Raw genomic sequence first — 17,997 nt, forward strand, 5'->3', positions numbered from 1 at the left:
GTGTCTGGAGCACCCACGTGATCTTTGTTTAGTGTGAGCTAATGGACTATTTGTATAGTTAGCACCCTGACGGGTAGGTTTTCTTTTGTTTATTCAAATACCTGAATGTAAAGGCTGGTTTTATTTTGCTGCAATAAACGCAGGCGAGACCTGTTTGGACTGTACCCTGGTGTCCCTGTCTTAAATTGCATCCCAGCACCCCGCTACCACGGTCTCTACTGGGCCAAATCCCCACATATGGTGGAGGATGCGGGCAGTTCAAAAGACATACACCTGAAAGGCTCGCTACATCCTGCAACGTTGCATGGCCTGGGTGAAAGCAGCAGGCAAATTGCAGGATACAGCCAAGATGGAGGACTTTATTAAATACCTGCAAGAGGAGGCCAGAGCTAATCGGCAGCAGCAGCAGGAAGAGTCCCAGGCTAATCGGCAGCTGCAGCAAGCCATGCTCCAGCAGCAGGAGGAGAGGTCCCGCCAGCAGCAAGCCATGTTCCAGCAGCAGGAGGAGAGGTCCCGCCAGCAGCAGGAGGAGAGGTCCCGTCAGCAGCAAGCCATGTTCCAACAGCAGGAGGAGAGGTCCCGCCAGCAGCAAGCCATGCTCCAGCAACAGCAGGAAGAGTCCCGAGCCATGTTCCAGCTGATGATGGAGAAGTTTTCTGGCATGATGGCAGCACCGCAAGCGACGACTACTGAGGGGTCCCGTACTGGTCTACAAGGGTACCCGGTTGTCCAGCATTCCGCACGGGCTGCAGTACAAAAGGCTTTACAAAAAATGGCGACGACCGACGACGTGGAGGCGTATCTCACTGTGTTCGAGCGAGTAGCTGAACGAGAGGAGTTACCGGCTGAGCAGTGGGCAGATGTCCTGGCACCGTTCCTGACCGGCGAGTCGCAGAAGGCTTACTACGACCTGAGTGAAACGGAGGCCCGTAAGTACCCCCAGCTAAAGGCGGAGATTCTGGCTCGTCTTGGGGTCACCGTTCAAGTTCGCTCCAGCCGGGTCCACCAGTGGGCTTACTCAGAAAAATTACCCCCACGCTCCCAAATGCATGACCTGATCCATCTTGTCCGGAAGTGGCTACAACCAGAGGACTGCACCCCAGCACAGATGGTAGAGAGAGTGGTCCTCGACAAGTTCACCCGTTCTCTGCCCTCTCGGCTCCAGCGGTGGGTTGGACAGGCCGGTCCCACAAAAGCTGAGGAGCTTGTGTCCCTAGTAGAGAGGTATCGGGCTACGGAGGACCTTCTACTTACCTCTCCGACACGAAGCAGTGCCAGTGACAGGGTCACCAAACCAGCTGGTAAGACTGCTACTGCGGAAAAGGGGAGACATGTCAGGTTGGGAGGGGGTTCATTGGGGGGCGTGGATACCCAGAAACCCAGTGAGGCTCGTGACAGAGGTCATGGCCGTATCCAGTGCTGGCGGTGCCATGAAATGGGCCATATTGCTGCCAACTGTCCTCTGTCAGTGGAGCCAATGGACTGCAACCAGACCCGGCGAGTGTCACTGTTTGCCCGGCCAGTTCTGGCGGCTGAGTCAGTCACGGATGCAGAACCCCAAGTGTGCATGGTCACAATCGGTGGTCACACAGTGGAAGCCTTGCTAGACTCAGGGAGTCTGGTCACCCTGGTGCGGGGAACTTTGGTTGATCCTGGACTATACAGTGGGCGGAGAGTGGGAGTGTTGTGTATACATGGGGACACTCGCGAATATCCCACTGCTGTCATCAACCTACATACCCCTTGTGGTACTGTTACCCATGAAGTGGGGGTGGTGGGGACCCTGTTTCATGAGGCTATTATCGGCAGAGACTTACCGGTGTTTTGGGACCTCTGGAGACGAAGACCCACCTCAGGTGCTGAGAAGACCCGAGAGAGGATCCTGCAGCGATTTTTCTGGCCCGGGGTATGGGAGGAGGTAAACCGGTATTGTAGCTCCTGCCCTGAGTGTCAACTTACTGCCCCGGTCTCCCACTTCAGGAGTCCTTTGGTCCCGCTACCGATCATAGAAGTGCCCTTTGAACGGATTGCAATGGATCTGGTTGGCCCCATAGTCAAATCCTCCAGGGGGCACCAATACATCCTAGTTATCCTGGACTACGCTACGCGGTATCCCGAGGCGATTCCATTAAGGAACACCTCCTCCAAAAATATTGCTAGGGAGCTGTTCCAGGTGTTCTCACGCACAGGCCTCCCCAAGGAAATCTTGACTGACCAGGGTACCCCATTCATGTCTAGGGTAATGAAGGAGATGTGCAAGTTACTACAGGTAAAACAGCTCCGCACCTCTGTGTATCATCCTCAGACAGATGGCCTGGTCGAGAGGTTTAATAAGACCTTGAAGGGGATGCTTAAGAGGGTGGTCAGCAAAGATGGGAAGGACTGGGATTGTTTGTTGCCCTATTTGATGTTTGCCATACGTGAAGTTCCCCAGTCCTCCACGGGTTTCTCACCCTTTGAGCTGTTATATGGCCGTTCCCCACGTGGGCTTTTGGATGTAGCCAAGGAGACCTGGGAGCAGGAGAGGACCCCCCACCGTAGTGTGATAGAACACGTCTCCCTTATGCAGGACCGCATAGCGGCGGTAATGCCCCTTGTAAAGGAACACATGACAAGGGCACAAGAGGCCCAGTCTAGGGTCTACAATAGGTCAGCCAGACTCAGGACCTTTAACCCAGGCGACAGAGTTCTGGTGCCCACCGTGGAGAGCAAGTTCTTGGCCAAATGGCAAGGGCCATATGAGGTCATGGAGAGAGTGGGGAAGGTAACCTACAGGGTGTCTCAGCCGGGGAGGAGGAAACCCGAACAGATATACCACGTGAACCTCCTAAAGCCATGGAGGGAAAGAGAGTCCCTGATGGCCATGGGAGTAGAGAAGGCGTCTGTCTCCAAGAAGGGGACACCGGAGGTAGGTGTACCCGATGCCAAGGTGCCTGAAGTACGGATCTCGGAGTCCCTCTCCAGGGCCCAGATTCAGGAAGCGAAGGAGTTTGTGCTCCGAAATATGGAGGTGTTCTCTAAGTTACCGGGACGTACTTCAGTCATCAGTCATCACATCTTACTTCAGTCATCAAGCATGACATCATAACCGAACCCCACATCCGGGTACACCAAAAACCTTACCGGGTCCCTGAAGCGCGCCGGCTTGCCATATCCGAAGAAGTCAGGCAGATGTTAGACCTGGGGGTTATCGAGGAGTCTAAAAGTGACTGGTCGAGTCCTATTGTGTTGATTCCCAAACCTGATGGTTCCCTACGGTTCTGCAATGATTTTAGGAAGTTGAACGAGGTGTCCAAATTTGATTCCTATCCCATGCCCAGGGTTGACGAGTTGATAGAACGACTTGGACAGGCTAGGTTCTTCTCCACCCTTGACCTGACGAAAGGGTATTGGCAGGTACCCCTGACTGACAGGGCTAAAGAGAAGACCGCTTTTGTTACCCCTGATGGGCTTTTTCAGTACGTGGTACTCCCCTTTGGGCTACATGGGGCTCCCGCCACATTCCAGAGGTTAATGGATCTCGTGCTAAAACCTCACCGGAGTTATGCCTCGGCCTACTTAGATGACATTATAGTCTATAGTAACGACTGGGAGAGTCATCTAGCCAAAGTACAAGCAGTGGTAGACTCCCTGAGGGCAGCAGGGCTGACAGCGAACCCCCAAAAGTGTGCACTGGGTCTGGAAGAGGCCCGTTACCTGGGGTACCGTATTGGGCGAGGGGTCATCAAACCCCAAGTAAATAAAGTAGAGGCGATCCAGCAGTGGCCACGACCTTTGAGCAAGAAGCAAGTGAGGGCTTTTCTGGGCATAGTGGGCTATTATCGCCGATTTATCCCCGATTTTGCGACAATAGCGGCACCTCTGACTGACCTGACTAAGGGTAGCAGGGCGGTGATGGTAAAGTGGAGTGAAGAGGCTGAGGGGGCGTTTCAGCGACTTAAGACGGTTTTGTGTGAGGGACCGATACTGATCACCCCTAACTTCACCAAGACCTTTATTGTGCAGACTGACGCTTCTGACGTGGGCTTGGGGGCTGTCCTGTCCCAAGTAGTGGAGGGTGAGGAACATCCTGTGACATTCCTGAGCCGCAAGCTCACACCTCCTGAGAAGAACTACAGCAGGGGTCAGGAACCTTTTTGGCTGAGAGAGCCATAAGCGCCACATATTTTAAAACATAATTCCGCGAGAGCCGTACAATATGTTTAGAGGGACACTGACAGAACAATCGCTCCAGCAGTCATTAGTACAGCAGGGATTATCCCCCCCTGCTGTACTAAGCCACCACTGGACAGAAACGATGCTAATTCCCTGTAAAAAATAAAAAAAAATTATATTTTACATTTGAGCTTGTGATGCAGGGCATCATGTCCAGGACCCTGGTTTCTTTTTAATGTGCTGCCTGGATCTGGCTTCTTCCCACCTGACGATGAGAGATGCAGCTTTCAGGCCTGCGCAGAAGAAGGAAGAGGCCAGAGTGCTGAAGGAGATGTCCTGCATAGCAAGCTCCAATGTAAGTTATCTATTTTTTATTTTACAGAGAATTACCATTGTTTCGGACCAGTTGTGGCTTTGTACAGGAGGGAGGAATACTCCTTACTGTACTAAGTGACTGCTGGAGCAATTTTTCTGTCAGTGGCCCTTTAAAAGTGTTGGTCTTAAATAAAGTGAACAAAAAAAGTGGGTGCTAAAGCACAACTTCTTACTATGGTATAAACCAGCCGGTACACCCAGGGTAACAAACAATTTAACTTTATTAAATAGTTTTACATGAAGTGCAAATTCTTTTTTTTATAAAATAATAACGTTTAATGCTGTTGTTAACCAACAATAACAAACTTTCTGCTTTTAATGTGACTTCTGGTGCTGCATGGACTTGCTGATGGCTTTGTAGTCTGGTTGATACGTGGTGAGGTTAAGCTTCATGCAGGCATTGAGACTTCCATCCGTTAAACGTGACCGTATGTTAGTCTTAATGTGCTTTAGATGTGAGAAAGACTGCTCACAAGCATAAGTAGAGCCAAACATTGTCAGTACAGCAATACCCACACGCTGCAGTGTGTGGTATGTGACAGGAAGCGCGTTCCAAGTTTTGACAATCAGCTGGTCTGCATGTTGAAGTTGTTTCAATTCTCTCCACTTGTGTTTGCTCGCCAACTCTGCTTGCTGTCGTGTGAGTTTTTCCAAATCTTCATTAAGTGAAAGAAACTTATTCACCCACATGTCTGAGGCCTTCAGGTCAGCAACTTGTAGTTCAAAATCTCTGACAGAGACACCGGGGATGTAACTCAGGTCAGTGCTGTCCAGTGCACACTCGTGTGGATGGGTGATGAACTTAAAAAGACGAGTGTGCTCCCGAAATTCTCCAAAGCGTGCTTTGAATGTCTGCAGAAGATGAGATGTGAAGCCTGTTAGCTGCTGAATATCCAGATGTTGAGCAGGGTCATTTGCTGTGCATGCATCCTTAAACTCTCCCAGTTTTTCAAAGTGCAATAAACGACCCGTTTTAATGTCCGTGATGAACAGTTCTAGCTTATTTTCAAATGCAAACACAGCTTGTTGAAGTGATAAAATTGTATTTCCAACACCTTGCATTTTCACATTGAGCTGGTTCAGATGTTCAGTCATGTCCACAAGATAATAGAACTTCAGGAGCCATTCGGTGTTGGATAACTCAGGATGCTCAACATTTTTCATTTCAAGAAAAGTCCGTATTTCACTCAGACAAGCCGCAAAACGACTGAGCACCTTCCCTCTTGACAACCAACGCACATTGCTGTGCAGAAGCAGACCACCATAATTATTCCCAACCTCATCCAGCAGTGCTTTAAACTGACGATCATTTAAAGCCCGGGCAACAATAAAGTTGACTACCTGTATGACAAGTGACATCACTTCACCAAGCTGCTCGCCAAACATTTGAGCACAAAGCGCCTCCTGATGTAGGATGCAGTGAAAACTTAGGATGGGTCTCTTTTCATGTTCACGAAGAAGGGCTACAAATCCTTTGTTTTTTCCCACCATACATGGAGCACCGTCGGTACACACTGAAACAAGTTTATCCATCGGTAGATTTTTTTCTTTAGCAAACTCAGTGAAAGACTTGAACAAATCATCCCCTCTGGTTGTCCCCTTCAGAGGCAAAACGGCAAGACTTTCCTCATGCAGTGTGTCACCGACAGCATACCTTGCAATTACACTGAACTGAGATATGTGGCTCACGTCAGTTGACTCGTCCAAAGCAAGGGAAAAAAATGGAGCTGCATTTATGTCCTTCACTTGTGATGCCTCAATCTGATTTGCCATCATGATGGCACGATCATGAACGGTTCTTGCTGACAGAGGCATGTCTTTTATCCTATTGATTATCTTGCTTTTATCAGAAAAATCGTCAAAAAGTTCATTGGCAACATCAAGCATGAACTTTTTGGCATACTCCCCATCTGTGAATGGCTTTCCATTTCTGACAATCGCTAAAGTACCAGCAAAGCTAGCCGAATTCCAGTCTCCTTGTTGGGTCCAAACACGAAGTTGCTGCTGACTAGCTTGCACTTTGCACAGTAGCTCTTGGCAGGCTTTTTTCCTGCTGTCTCCTGCAGGATATTTTGATGCAAATGAAGCATGGCGTGTATCGAAGTGCCGCTTGATATTTGAACGTTTCATTGATGCAATTTTATCATTGCATATTAGACAGACAGGTGAACCTGCTCTCTCCACAAAGGCAAATTCCTCTGTCCATTCCTGCTGAAAAGTACGATACTCCTCATCCTTTTTTCTTTTAGCCATCTTCTTCAATAAAGGGAGGTACTGTGGGAGTGAATAGAAGGCATGGAGTCATTACTTCTTAGATTTAGATCTGTGGATTTCTCTGTAAGGAGGGCCGGCTCCATGTTTCTTTGGGTCCTTGTGCCACAGAGCTTTAGTAGACCTCTAGAAGAGCTGAGTTCTTTTAGGCTCGAGTTTGTCTGGTGTTGGCAGACTTGTCTGGCTGTGTTCAGCTGTTAGGGTCACTCTCTACACCCCAGCATGGCCCACTGGGTGGATATGATGTCAGCTGTATAGCTACCCAGTACACCCAGTAGGTTCCCCATCCAGTGACTATAGGTGGTGTCCCCATTCCCATACCTATTACGTCCAATAATCACAAGCAACACGTACCTATTACATCCAGAACATCATAATTTTATCTAATAAAACCCCTTTGTGCTTATTTTCTTACCTCAAATTTTATCCTTGGGAGGAGTCTTAAATTTGGAGGTGGCTTCTTCTTAACTTGGTGTCCTTCCCCAATATGGCGCTGATAGCTTCACAGCTTCCGGTCTTTCCTGGAAACAAAAAAATCTCTGAGCGAAGAAGAGACACTGGAGCTTCTTAATTATCTGTGCAACCGTGTAATCCCTGAAAAAGTTGAACAACCCGACCCTTAGTAAATGAGCCTCTCTGTGACAGGAAGAGGAAAAAAATTGCACTTCATTCTCAGTGCTGGCCGCAATAAACAAGGGCTGTGTATAGTGCTCAATTTCAGTCCAGGTGAAATCCACATTGGGCAATTTCGCCTCCCACTGAGCTCCTATTGACAAAAAGATGCTGACAAAAAAGAGCAGGCCTGCTTGATAAATTTTGGCCCATATATAAATTCCCCCACCCCAGTTTTATTATATTCAGAGGCCCCATCACAGTTAATTTAGTGAGTATGCAGATCCCCCAGTATAGTGAGTATGCACATCCCCCAGTATAGTGAGTATGCACATCCCCCAGTATAGTGAGTATGCACATCCCCCAGTATAGTGAGTATGCACATCCCCCAGTATAGTGAGTATGCACATCCCCCAGTATAGTGAGTATGCACATCCCCCAGTATAGTGAGTATGCACATCCCCCAGTATAGTGAGTATGCACATCCCCCAGTATAGTGAGTATGCACATCCCCCAGTATAGTGAGTATGCACATCCCCCAGTATAGTGAGTATGCACATCCCCCAGTATAGTGAGTATGCACATCCCCCAGTATAGTGAGTATGCACATCCCCCAGTATAGTGAGTATGCACATCCCCCAGTATAGTGAGTATGCACATCCCCCAGTATAGTGAGTATGCACATCCCCCAGTATAGTAAGTATGCAGATCCCCCAGTACAGTGTGTATGCAGATCCCCCAGTACAGTGAGTATGCAGATCCCCCAGTAACAAAAAGGATCCATTTCCCCCAGTTAAAAAAAGATCCATTTCCCCCAGTAAAAAAAAAAGATCCATTTCCCCCAGTAAAAAAAATAATCCATTTCCCCCAGTTAAAAAAATAATCCATTTCCCCCAGTTAAAAAAATAATCCATTTCCCCCAGTTAAAAAAATAATCCATTTTCCCCAGTAAAAAAATGATCCATTTCCCCCAGTAAAAAAAATAATCCATTTCCCCCAGTTAAAAAAAGGATCCATTTCCCCCAGTTAAAAAAAGGATCCATTTCCCCCAGTTAAAAAAAGGATCCATTTCCCCCAGTTAAAAAAAGGATCCATTTCCCCCAGTTAAAAAAAGGATCCATTTCCCCCAGTTAAAAAAATAATCCATTTCCCCCAGTAAGTATCCCGATCCCATAGGCCACTCATTCCCCATAAATGCCAAAAAAAATACCATACAGAAATTGCCAAAAAAACATAATAAAACTTATACTTACATGCAGTTCTGCTTCCACACCGCTTCTTCACCGCTTCTAGTGACAGCTCCGTCTTCCCGCGGTTCCGACTTCCCGCACCTCCGCGCAGAGACACAGGCGCCGTGACGTCATCGGCCGCCTGTGTCCTGCAAAGTACGGAGCGACGCAGGGGCTGCGTCGCTCTGCATGTCTATCGCGCCTGTCTTAAAGAGACAGGTGCGATGGAATTACATGGTGGGCGTCCGAATCGCTCACCCTGTCTGCGAGCCAGATGCGGCCTCTAAAAGAGCCACATCTGGCTCGCGAGCCATAGGTTCCCGACCCCTGAACTACAGTATAGTTGAGAGGGAGTGCTTGGCGATCAAATGGGCTCTGGAATCCCTGAGGTATTATTTGGTAGGGCGGCAGTTTACACTGGTGACCGATCACTCTCCCCTAACCTGGATGAGTCAGGCCAAGGAGAGGAACGCCAGGGTCACAAGGTGGTTCCTAATGCTCCAGAATTTTAAATTCACGGTGGAACATCGAGCAGGAAAATTGCATGGGAATGCCGATGCCCTATCCCGTACCCACTGTCTGATGGCCAAAAGTGTTCGTCCCCACAGGGTCAAACAGAGGGGGAGGGTATGTGAGACACTGAAGGGGTTAACTGTGGATGGGCGGTATGTTTCCCCTAGGTTTTGCTTCTATGCAAGGCCTTAGTGCTGAGGTGGGTTTGTCCAGCACCTTGGACACAGGTGATGGGAACAGCCTAATTAGCCTGGATAAAATGACTCAGCAGAGTTGAGTGGGTTGTCTCTCTGTGGAAGGAGGCTGAGAGGACACAGCTCTGACCTGTGTGTCTGGAGCACCCACGTGATCTTTGTTTAGTGTGAGCTAGTGGACTATTTGTATAGTTAGCACCCTGACGGGTAGGTTTTCTTTTGTTTATTCAAATACCTGAATGTAAAGGCTGGTTTTATTTTGCTGCAATAAACGCAGGCGAGACCTGTTTGGACTGTACCCTGGTGTCCCTGTCTTAAACTGCATCCCAGCACCCCGCTACCACGGTCTCTACTGGGCCAAATCCCCACAACATATAAACAAGACACATAAACTGGATGCATAGCCGTAGAGGTAAAGTGCCCTAAGGGCATGACTTTGTTGGGAAAATCTATGGCCTTAACCCCTTAAGGACGCAGCCATTTTACAGCTTAAGGCTCAGCCCGATTTTTTGGATTCTGACTTGCTTCGCTTTATATGGTTATAACTTTTGAACACTGTTACTTATCAAAGCGATTCTGAGATTGTTTTTTCCCCACATGCTGTACTTCATTTTAGTGGTAAATTTTGGCTGATAAGTTTTGCGTTTATTTACAAAAAAAAGAAAATATGATAAATTTTTTGAAAAATTTGCCATTTTCGAAATTCTAAATCATTGCGTTTTCAGGCAGATAGATTTACCACCTACATAAGTTGCTGAATAACATTTCCCATTTGTCTACTTTACATTTTCATAATTTCTGAAATGTTTGGATAATTTATTTTGATGTCACGCGGCTTACAAAAAGAATATCGCTTTTCCGGATTTTCAGAATTGACTATTTTGGGGATAAATACAGTTTTGAATGAAATTTTACATATTTAGCATCAAAACCCCCTATATAATCTACCCATTTTCAAATCTGCACCCCTCAATCTATCAGAAACAGCTTTTACGAAGATTGTTAACCCCTTGAGATCTTCATAGTAATTGAATCAAAATGGAGGTGAAATTTAGAATGGTCATATTGTTCCCTTATACGTTCATTTAGCACTAAAATTTACACATTTCCAAAATATAAAAAGAGAAAACCCACCATACAATTTGTTCTGCAATTTCTCCTGAGTACAAAGACCCCCCACATGTGGCTGTGACTTGTTTTATGGGCGCACAGCGAGGTGCAGAAGGGAAGGAGAGCCCTGCAGCTGCCAGGATTTTAGTTTCCTCATTGGCCCCTTTTGAAGGCTATAAAATTTTCGCTTTTTCGTTATTGGGGCCATGTGACGGCATTTTTTTTGCGGGATGAGATGCTTTTTCCATTGTTACCATTTTGGGGTTGGTATCACCTATTGTTGAAAATTTAGGAACTTTTTTTGAGGGCAGGAGTAGAAAAGCATCAATTCTGTACTGGATTTTTGACTTTTTTTTTTTTGGTGTTCACCGTATAGACTAATAATCATGTTAGCTTTATTCTATGGGTCGATACGATTACGGGGATACCAGACATGAATATATTTTCTTACGTTTTACTAAATTTGTCAAACAAAACCCTAATGTGGGGAAAAATCTATAATTTTTGTATTGCCATCTTCCAAGTGGCATAACTTTGTTACGTTTTTGGCTACGGAGCTGGTTGATGGCTTGTTTTTTGCGGGACATGTTGTACTTTGCACCAGTATCATGTCTAAGTACATATGGTTTTTTGGTCGCATTTTATAGCATTTTTTGTGGGATTGAAAAGGTAAAAATCATAATTTTTGGAGGGTTTATAACAGTTTTTTTTTACGGCGTTTATCGTGGGGGTTCAATAATGATTTACTTTTATTCTACGGGTTGTTACGGACGCGGTGATACTATATATGTGGGGTTTGTGTTATGATTTAGACTTTTTTTTTGAGTTATATGTCTCTTTATATGTTTTGGGGGTTTGGGGCATTTTTAGTGATTTATGGCTTTATTTTTTTATTGAATAACTTTTTTTTTTACTTTTTTACTTTTATACCATGGGACATGAACAAGAAATCCTCTGATTGCTTGTTCATGATAATATTCTGCAATACTCATGTATTGCAGAGTATTATCAGTGTCAGCCTATGCACTTGCATAGGCTGGCACTTTGCCAGTAAGATGACGTCACAGACGCCATCTTACTGGCAATTCTTGCTAGTAACTCTGGGGTCCAGATCGGACCCCAGAGTTACTATAGCAACGATCGGCGCCCCCCGAAAACGGTTCGGGGGGGCCGATCGTGGGGGAAAGACACCCCAGATGCTTGTTAGATGCCGCGGTCGCGCTGACCGCGGCATCTAAAGGGTTAAGCACCCGCGATCGGAGACAACTCCGATCGCGGGTGTTACACTGGGGTGCCGGCTATTAGTTACAGCCGGCACCCCGTGTTTCCCGATGCCGGTTCGGCTCTGATCCAGAGCCGAGCCGGCATAAGCGCCGTGGCGGATATATCCGCCACTGAGCGCTAAGTCACTGCGCTCCGTGGCGGATATATCCGCCGCGGAGCGTGAAGGGGTTAAAGTAATAGGTCCAGGCTGCGGTAATCTTAAATTTATTATTCATGGCCTTCTTCCTTCTAAATTCAACTCTGGGGGTGTTACTAGAGCCCCTCCTGCTGTAGCTTCACAGGCTGTTACAGTGTCACACCCTCCACCTGCTCTCTAAGCACCTCCCCCTCCCACTGTGTGAGATTAGAAGGAAGGGAGGCCATGGATAACAAATAACAAACACCTGCGCTCCTCTTCATCTTGATCCTAGTGATGTCCATCTCTAGTCTTGAGGCACTAGGATCATCTAGAAAAAAACTTTATAATTAGCAGCATGGAGCACAGGGATAAGATGTCCAATGTTGCAGGCTGCTAATTATGCACGCTCCTTCACTCTCCCATGTTAAGAAAGGGAGGTGATGTCACACGAGAGGCGTGGGAACATGGGAGAGGGAGGTGCAGGGGCGTGCATAATTAGCATCCCAGAACGCCGGACATCTTATCCATGCGCTCCATGCTTCTAATTATAACATTCTTTACTAGGTGATCCTGGCATTTCAAGACTAGCAATGGACAGTGTAGGGAACAAAATGAAGAGGAGCGGAGGTGAGTATTTCTAGCCTTATTTCGTTGTTATTTTTTTAATTTTTGGTAGCTAAATGACTAATGAAATAGTCGTTGTCTAGGAAAGGAGAAATATTCATATCCAGTTTGTATCTTGGCCAGAAATAGATTAGTTACATACCTATTTCCACCGGTGTCCAGCGCTATGCATGTGACTGCAGAGTATCCATGAGCAGCTTGTTTTTCACTCACAAGTTCTCCTGTCAATAGATCCCAAGTCTTCATTACCTAGGCACATTATTGAGGGCACATTTTATTTCTATATACAGAGTACATGTTTATTTTTGTTGTTGTTTTTTTATATAATTTCTTTCTGTTAGAAGGGTTCCCTGAATAATCTTCCCACCGGATATCTGCTGGTAAGCAGCATTCTGTGCTGATCACTTTTACAGGATGGACATAGACAAAGTGGACTAAGGCATCACTGCCTTCACATTTGAAATATGATGGTGTTTCTGTCTGCAATATCTAGCTATATTTTATATCTTTGCGTTCATTATCTCCTCTGTCATTTGTCTGTAACAGTGTCTCACCCTTCCCATGAATGACAAACATATAAAGATGTCCACAGTCACAGTGCCTGGATCTATGAGTAGGTTCCCCTGGTTTATCATGCTTGATTTTCATGGTAGATTTCCTTTAACCCCTTTGCGCTGCAGCCTTTTTTGTTTATTTTTCACTCCCCACCATCAAAAATCTATAATATTAACATTTTTCCATGTAAAGAGCTGTGGGTGTAATAAATTGTACTTCTTTTTGATGGTATCAATTACTTCATCCCGTGTACCTCGAAGCTGGAAAAACATTCCAAATGTGTTGAAATTGGAAAAAATTCCTTTGTGTTATTTTCTTGTGTGCTCGGTTTTTACTGCTTTCACTGTGCGTTCCAAATTATACGTCTATTTTATGCCTAATGTCTTCGGCTCCCTGTACGGTCCCGTCGCACACACCATGACGTCAGCCACTTGCTGACATCATAGTGTGTGAGCCGCCATCAGCACACACTATGATGTCAGCAAGCGGCTGGCGTCATGGTTTATGCGACGGAACTGCGCAGGGATCCGTAGATAGAGCTGAAGACAGAAGAGGACCTGCGGGAGGCGTCGGAAAGGTAACTACAGAGATTTTTTATTCTTTTCTTAGGTCTGGGCAGGGGGCTGCTGGCTATTTACTAAAGGGGCAGGCACTGGCTATATACTGAGGGGCAGCCACTGGCTATATACTGGGGGGACAGGCATTGTCTATAGACTGGGGCCAGATACTGGCTAAAGACTTGGGGCAGGCACTGGCTATATACTAGGGAGCAGAAACTGGCTATTTACTGAGGGCAGGCACTGGCTATATACTGAGGGCAGGCACTGGCTACATACTGGGGGACAAGCACTGGCTATATACTGAGGGCAGGCACTGGCTATATACTGGGGGGCAAGCACTGGCTATATACTGAGGGCAGGCACTGGCTATATACTGGGGGGCAAGCACTGGCTACATACTGGGGGATAAGCACTGGCCATATACTGAGGGGAAAGCACTGGCTATATACCGAGGGCAGGCACTGGCTATATACTGAGGGCAGGCACTGGCTATATACTGGGGGGCAAGCACTGGCTACATACTGGGGGACAAGCACTGGCTATATACTGAGGGCAGGCACTGGCTATATACTGGGGGGCAAGCACTGGCTACATACTGGGGGACAAGCACTGGCTATATACTGAGGGGCAAGCACTAGCTATATACTGGGGGGCAGGCACAGGCTATATAAAAGTGGGCTACAGGCGGTCACCTACTTAAGAACACCTGACTTACATACGACCCCTAGTTACAAATGGACCTCTGGATGTTGGCAATTTACTGTACTTTAGCCTTAGGTTACAATAATCAGCTCTAACAGTTATCACAGGTGTCTGTAATGAAGCTTTATTGTTAATCTTGGTTCTAATGACAACCCAACATTTTTAAAATGCACTTGTCACAGAGACCAAATTACTGGGTGCAGGTGGCTGCTGGCTATATACAAAGGGGCTGCTGGCTATATACAAAGGGGCTTCTGGCTATATACAAGGGGGCAGGCACTGGCTATATACAAAGGAACTGCTAGCTATTTACTAGGGGGCAGGCTATATACATAGCATATACTATACTATGCTGACTATATACTGGGGGCAAGGAGCTAATGGCTGTATACTAGGGGGCAGGCGCTGGCTATAAACTGGGGTGGATGTGCTTGCTGGCTAAATACTGGGGGGCTGTGACAAAAGGCTTATATTCGAGTCAATAGGTTTTCCCAGTTTTTTGCATTAAAATTAGGTGCCTCTGCTTATGTTCGGGTCCACTTATATTTGAGCATATATTTCTTTTTATATCAGTTCTAGAGAAAGGGGTGTGACTTTTAGGCTATTTCATTTTTTCATTTTCTTTTACTGTTTTTTAGACCCTGTAGGGTACTCTAGACAGTCCCTACCATATATTGCAATATTACTGTATTGCACTGTATTGTGTTTTTACACATGATTTATGACAATATGCCACTGGCACATTGTAACAAATCTGCAGAAACCATAAAGCCTTGGGTCTTACAAAACTCTTTTGCACATCAGATGTGTTAAAGTGGCTAAAACAACTTGATGACTGTGGAAGATAAGGTGTTAACACTTAAAGTGGATTTGCAACTTTTAAATAAAATGAGGTCAGAAAAAAGTAGCAAATGTGCCGCAACTAGTCTCAATGTTTTTCCTGTGCCAGGAAGAAACTGTGGTGGATTTGTCCCTAAATTTGCAGCTTCTTTAAAAATTGCACTTCCTAAATCGAGAGCATCTTGAGTTAAATAATAAATCAGGAGTTAGTTATCTAAAGTAAAGTGGAGTGGTTTGGCTCACTCTCACAAAAAGTCACAAATTTAGCGCAAATGATGATAAATTCTGAAGACAGCAAAAGACTTAGAATAACAATAAATCCCCCATAATATTTAAAGGAAACCTACCATCAAAATGAAGCATTATAATCCAGCATCACTCACTCATATATCCAGACACTGTGACTGTGGTAATCTTCTTATATTTGTTATCCGTGGCCAACTTCCTTCTAAAATCATTATTTACATATTAACATAAGCCTGAAGGGTTATCAGAGCCCCTCAGTACTGTAGCTTCACAGGCTGTTATGATGAGAAGGGCAGGTCCCCCCTCCCCTGCACTTCCTGTTACTGCTAGATTACACAGGCAGTAAAAAGACATCACTGATGACCATCACTGAGAGATCCCCTCAGGTTCATTAGCATAATTTTAAAAGTTGATATTAGAAGGAAAGAGGCCATGGATAACAAATATAAGAATATTACCACAGTCACAGTGTCTGGATCTGTGAGTAGGTGGCCCTGGTTTATCATGCCTGATTTTGATGGTATATTTTCTTTAACCATACAATATATGGTTTAATAAACTTAATGGAAAATTTAAAAAATTCAAGTCTTACATGAGACCCATTGAAACAGCTGGAGAAAGAGCTACTTATTATTTTTACTATTATTACTTACTGATCCCTCAGAGCAACTAATTATCTGCTGATATTGTTGGTTATACAGACAGCTGGTGACAGGCTCACTATGGGAGACAGATGGGGGGCCATGAAGAGCAGCACTAAGAGAAGAGAGAAAACAACCTTACTGGTTATAAAATTGTGCCAAACCCAATCTGCGATGAAATACATATAAAGACGTCACATTTAGCCCTTCAATAGCCACCACCAATAGGTATACATCTGAACAGAGAAAGGCTAGGTTCACATCAGTGCCTCCATTGCTAATTCAGTTTAAAAAGAGGCAAAAAAAATTATGGGCAGGACAATGGAACGGAAACCCAACAGACACAATTATAATCAACAGGGTCTTTAAGGCTCTTTGTTGTCATTTTAAACTTTAGGGACCTCTCACTGTATTTCTCGCAATTCAGAAGTGAACAAAGCCTGAAACAGAACAATATATATATACAAACCCCTAGTTACCTGCAAGTTGTGAAAACTGCTTCTAAAAGTGTCTTAGGAAATATATAAACCACATCAAGCACATAACAAAAGGTAAAACTTTGTTTCTGTTTGTCTTCATTGTATTAGACTTGCATCCTGATACAGGATTTCACTGCAATCCATTGCAATGTACTCATCACGTATTGCTACATCATTCATTTTGCCAAAGAACTGCCATTATTAGCTTGACCATTTCATCCTCTTTTGCCATTTTCCAATACTTGTCAAATACAAGGTTGCCACAGAAAAAAATTAATTTTTGTAGTTTTCTTGGTCAAAAACAGGGCACATACATTGCTGTTTATCCGTAAGTATGTGTGCATGACAAGTGACTGTCCTAATATTATATATTATAGCATGGCACAATGGATAGATGATACATACGGCTCTTGTAGCTGCAGTGAAGAAAGGTAGTCTGTTGCTATGTAGAGGGCTCTGAGGTGATGGGAAAAGTAACATGCAGCAATATCTCCTCTGATCTGGCTTGCTTTAGATATAACATTGGTCAGACAGGTGTGATTTTCTATGTCCCATACCTAATAAACATAGCCATACATAAAAGTCTGAATTACATACGTTGTACATGTTCAATAATATCATGTAAGTAAAATATTATAAAATTGACTACAGGCAGTCCCCGGGATACGTACAAGACAGGTTCTTTACATTTGTCTGTAAATTGAATTTTTATGTAAGTCCGAACTGGTATATTTTATAATTGTAAATTCTGTGCTGTCAATTAAACATTATTACAGATGGATTACAGCCGGTCATTGCAGCCTGTAAAGCATCCAAAGAGCTTCACCAGAGGTCACAGTGGCAACACGTCTGTAACTAGTGGTCGTCTTTAAAAAAGAACCTTTCACCAGAAGACCCATTTTTAGCACCCCTTCAGTATAGTACATACACTGCCAAACAGTTTTTGTATAAATAAATCAGTTTTACAGAAAAAAGATAAGTCATATATTACCTTTCAATGCCAAGTGTTCTGTGACCAGTCTATTCATCCCCTGGGAGTGGATGAAGAGGATAAGTACCCCCCCCCCCCCTATGGAACTTGCTCCTCTGTGTGTTGTTTTTGAATTTATAATACCGCCCCTCACCTGGCATATTGATGCCCCCTGCCTCGTCCCACCTAGGGACGTCATCATTCGATGACCCTCCTACTGTCAGCAACTTTTGCTGACCACATCAGGCATTCTCGCGCCTTGGCGGTCAGCATCTTGCGGAACGCACAGCCAGACATGCGCAGATGAAGCAGAGCTGGCTGCATAGTCTCTGCATTCATCTGCGCAAGCGCTGTTCTACGCCGCCACTTGCTAGGTGTAGAGTAAAGGCGTCGCTAAGTACTTTGCGTAGCTCCCGGGTTGCTGACAGCAGGCCGATCATCGATTGATGGCGTCCACAAGGGGGGGGGGGGGCGCTCGCTATTATGAATTCAAAAAGCGGTTTCCTGATGGTGGGGGAG

At 45.3% G+C, this 17,997-nt stretch overlaps 1 protein-coding gene across 3 annotated transcripts in view; it reads right to left on the minus strand.

Annotated features, from left to right (window-relative positions):
- Positions 1 to 17,997, minus strand: part of LOC140104563 (cilia- and flagella-associated protein 337-like) — a 46,781-nt gene that overhangs the window by 17,922 nt on the left and 10,862 nt on the right. For all 3 annotated transcript variants that reach the window (XM_072128185.1, XM_072128257.1, XM_072128331.1), the window contains 3 exons: positions 16,914 to 17,065; positions 16,042 to 16,144; positions 12,628 to 12,734 (listed from right to left, as the gene is read on the minus strand). In XM_072128185.1, coding sequence (XP_071984286.1) covers positions 12,628 to 12,734; positions 16,042 to 16,144; positions 16,914 to 17,065 — 362 coding nt within the window. The remainder of the gene's footprint in view (positions 1 to 12,627; positions 12,735 to 16,041; positions 16,145 to 16,913; positions 17,066 to 17,997) is intronic.

Source organism: Engystomops pustulosus, chromosome 1 (genome assembly GCF_040894005.1).
Source record: "Engystomops pustulosus chromosome 1, aEngPut4.maternal, whole genome shotgun sequence".
In the NCBI taxonomy this organism is placed as follows: Eukaryota; Metazoa; Chordata; class Amphibia; order Anura; family Leptodactylidae; genus Engystomops; species Engystomops pustulosus.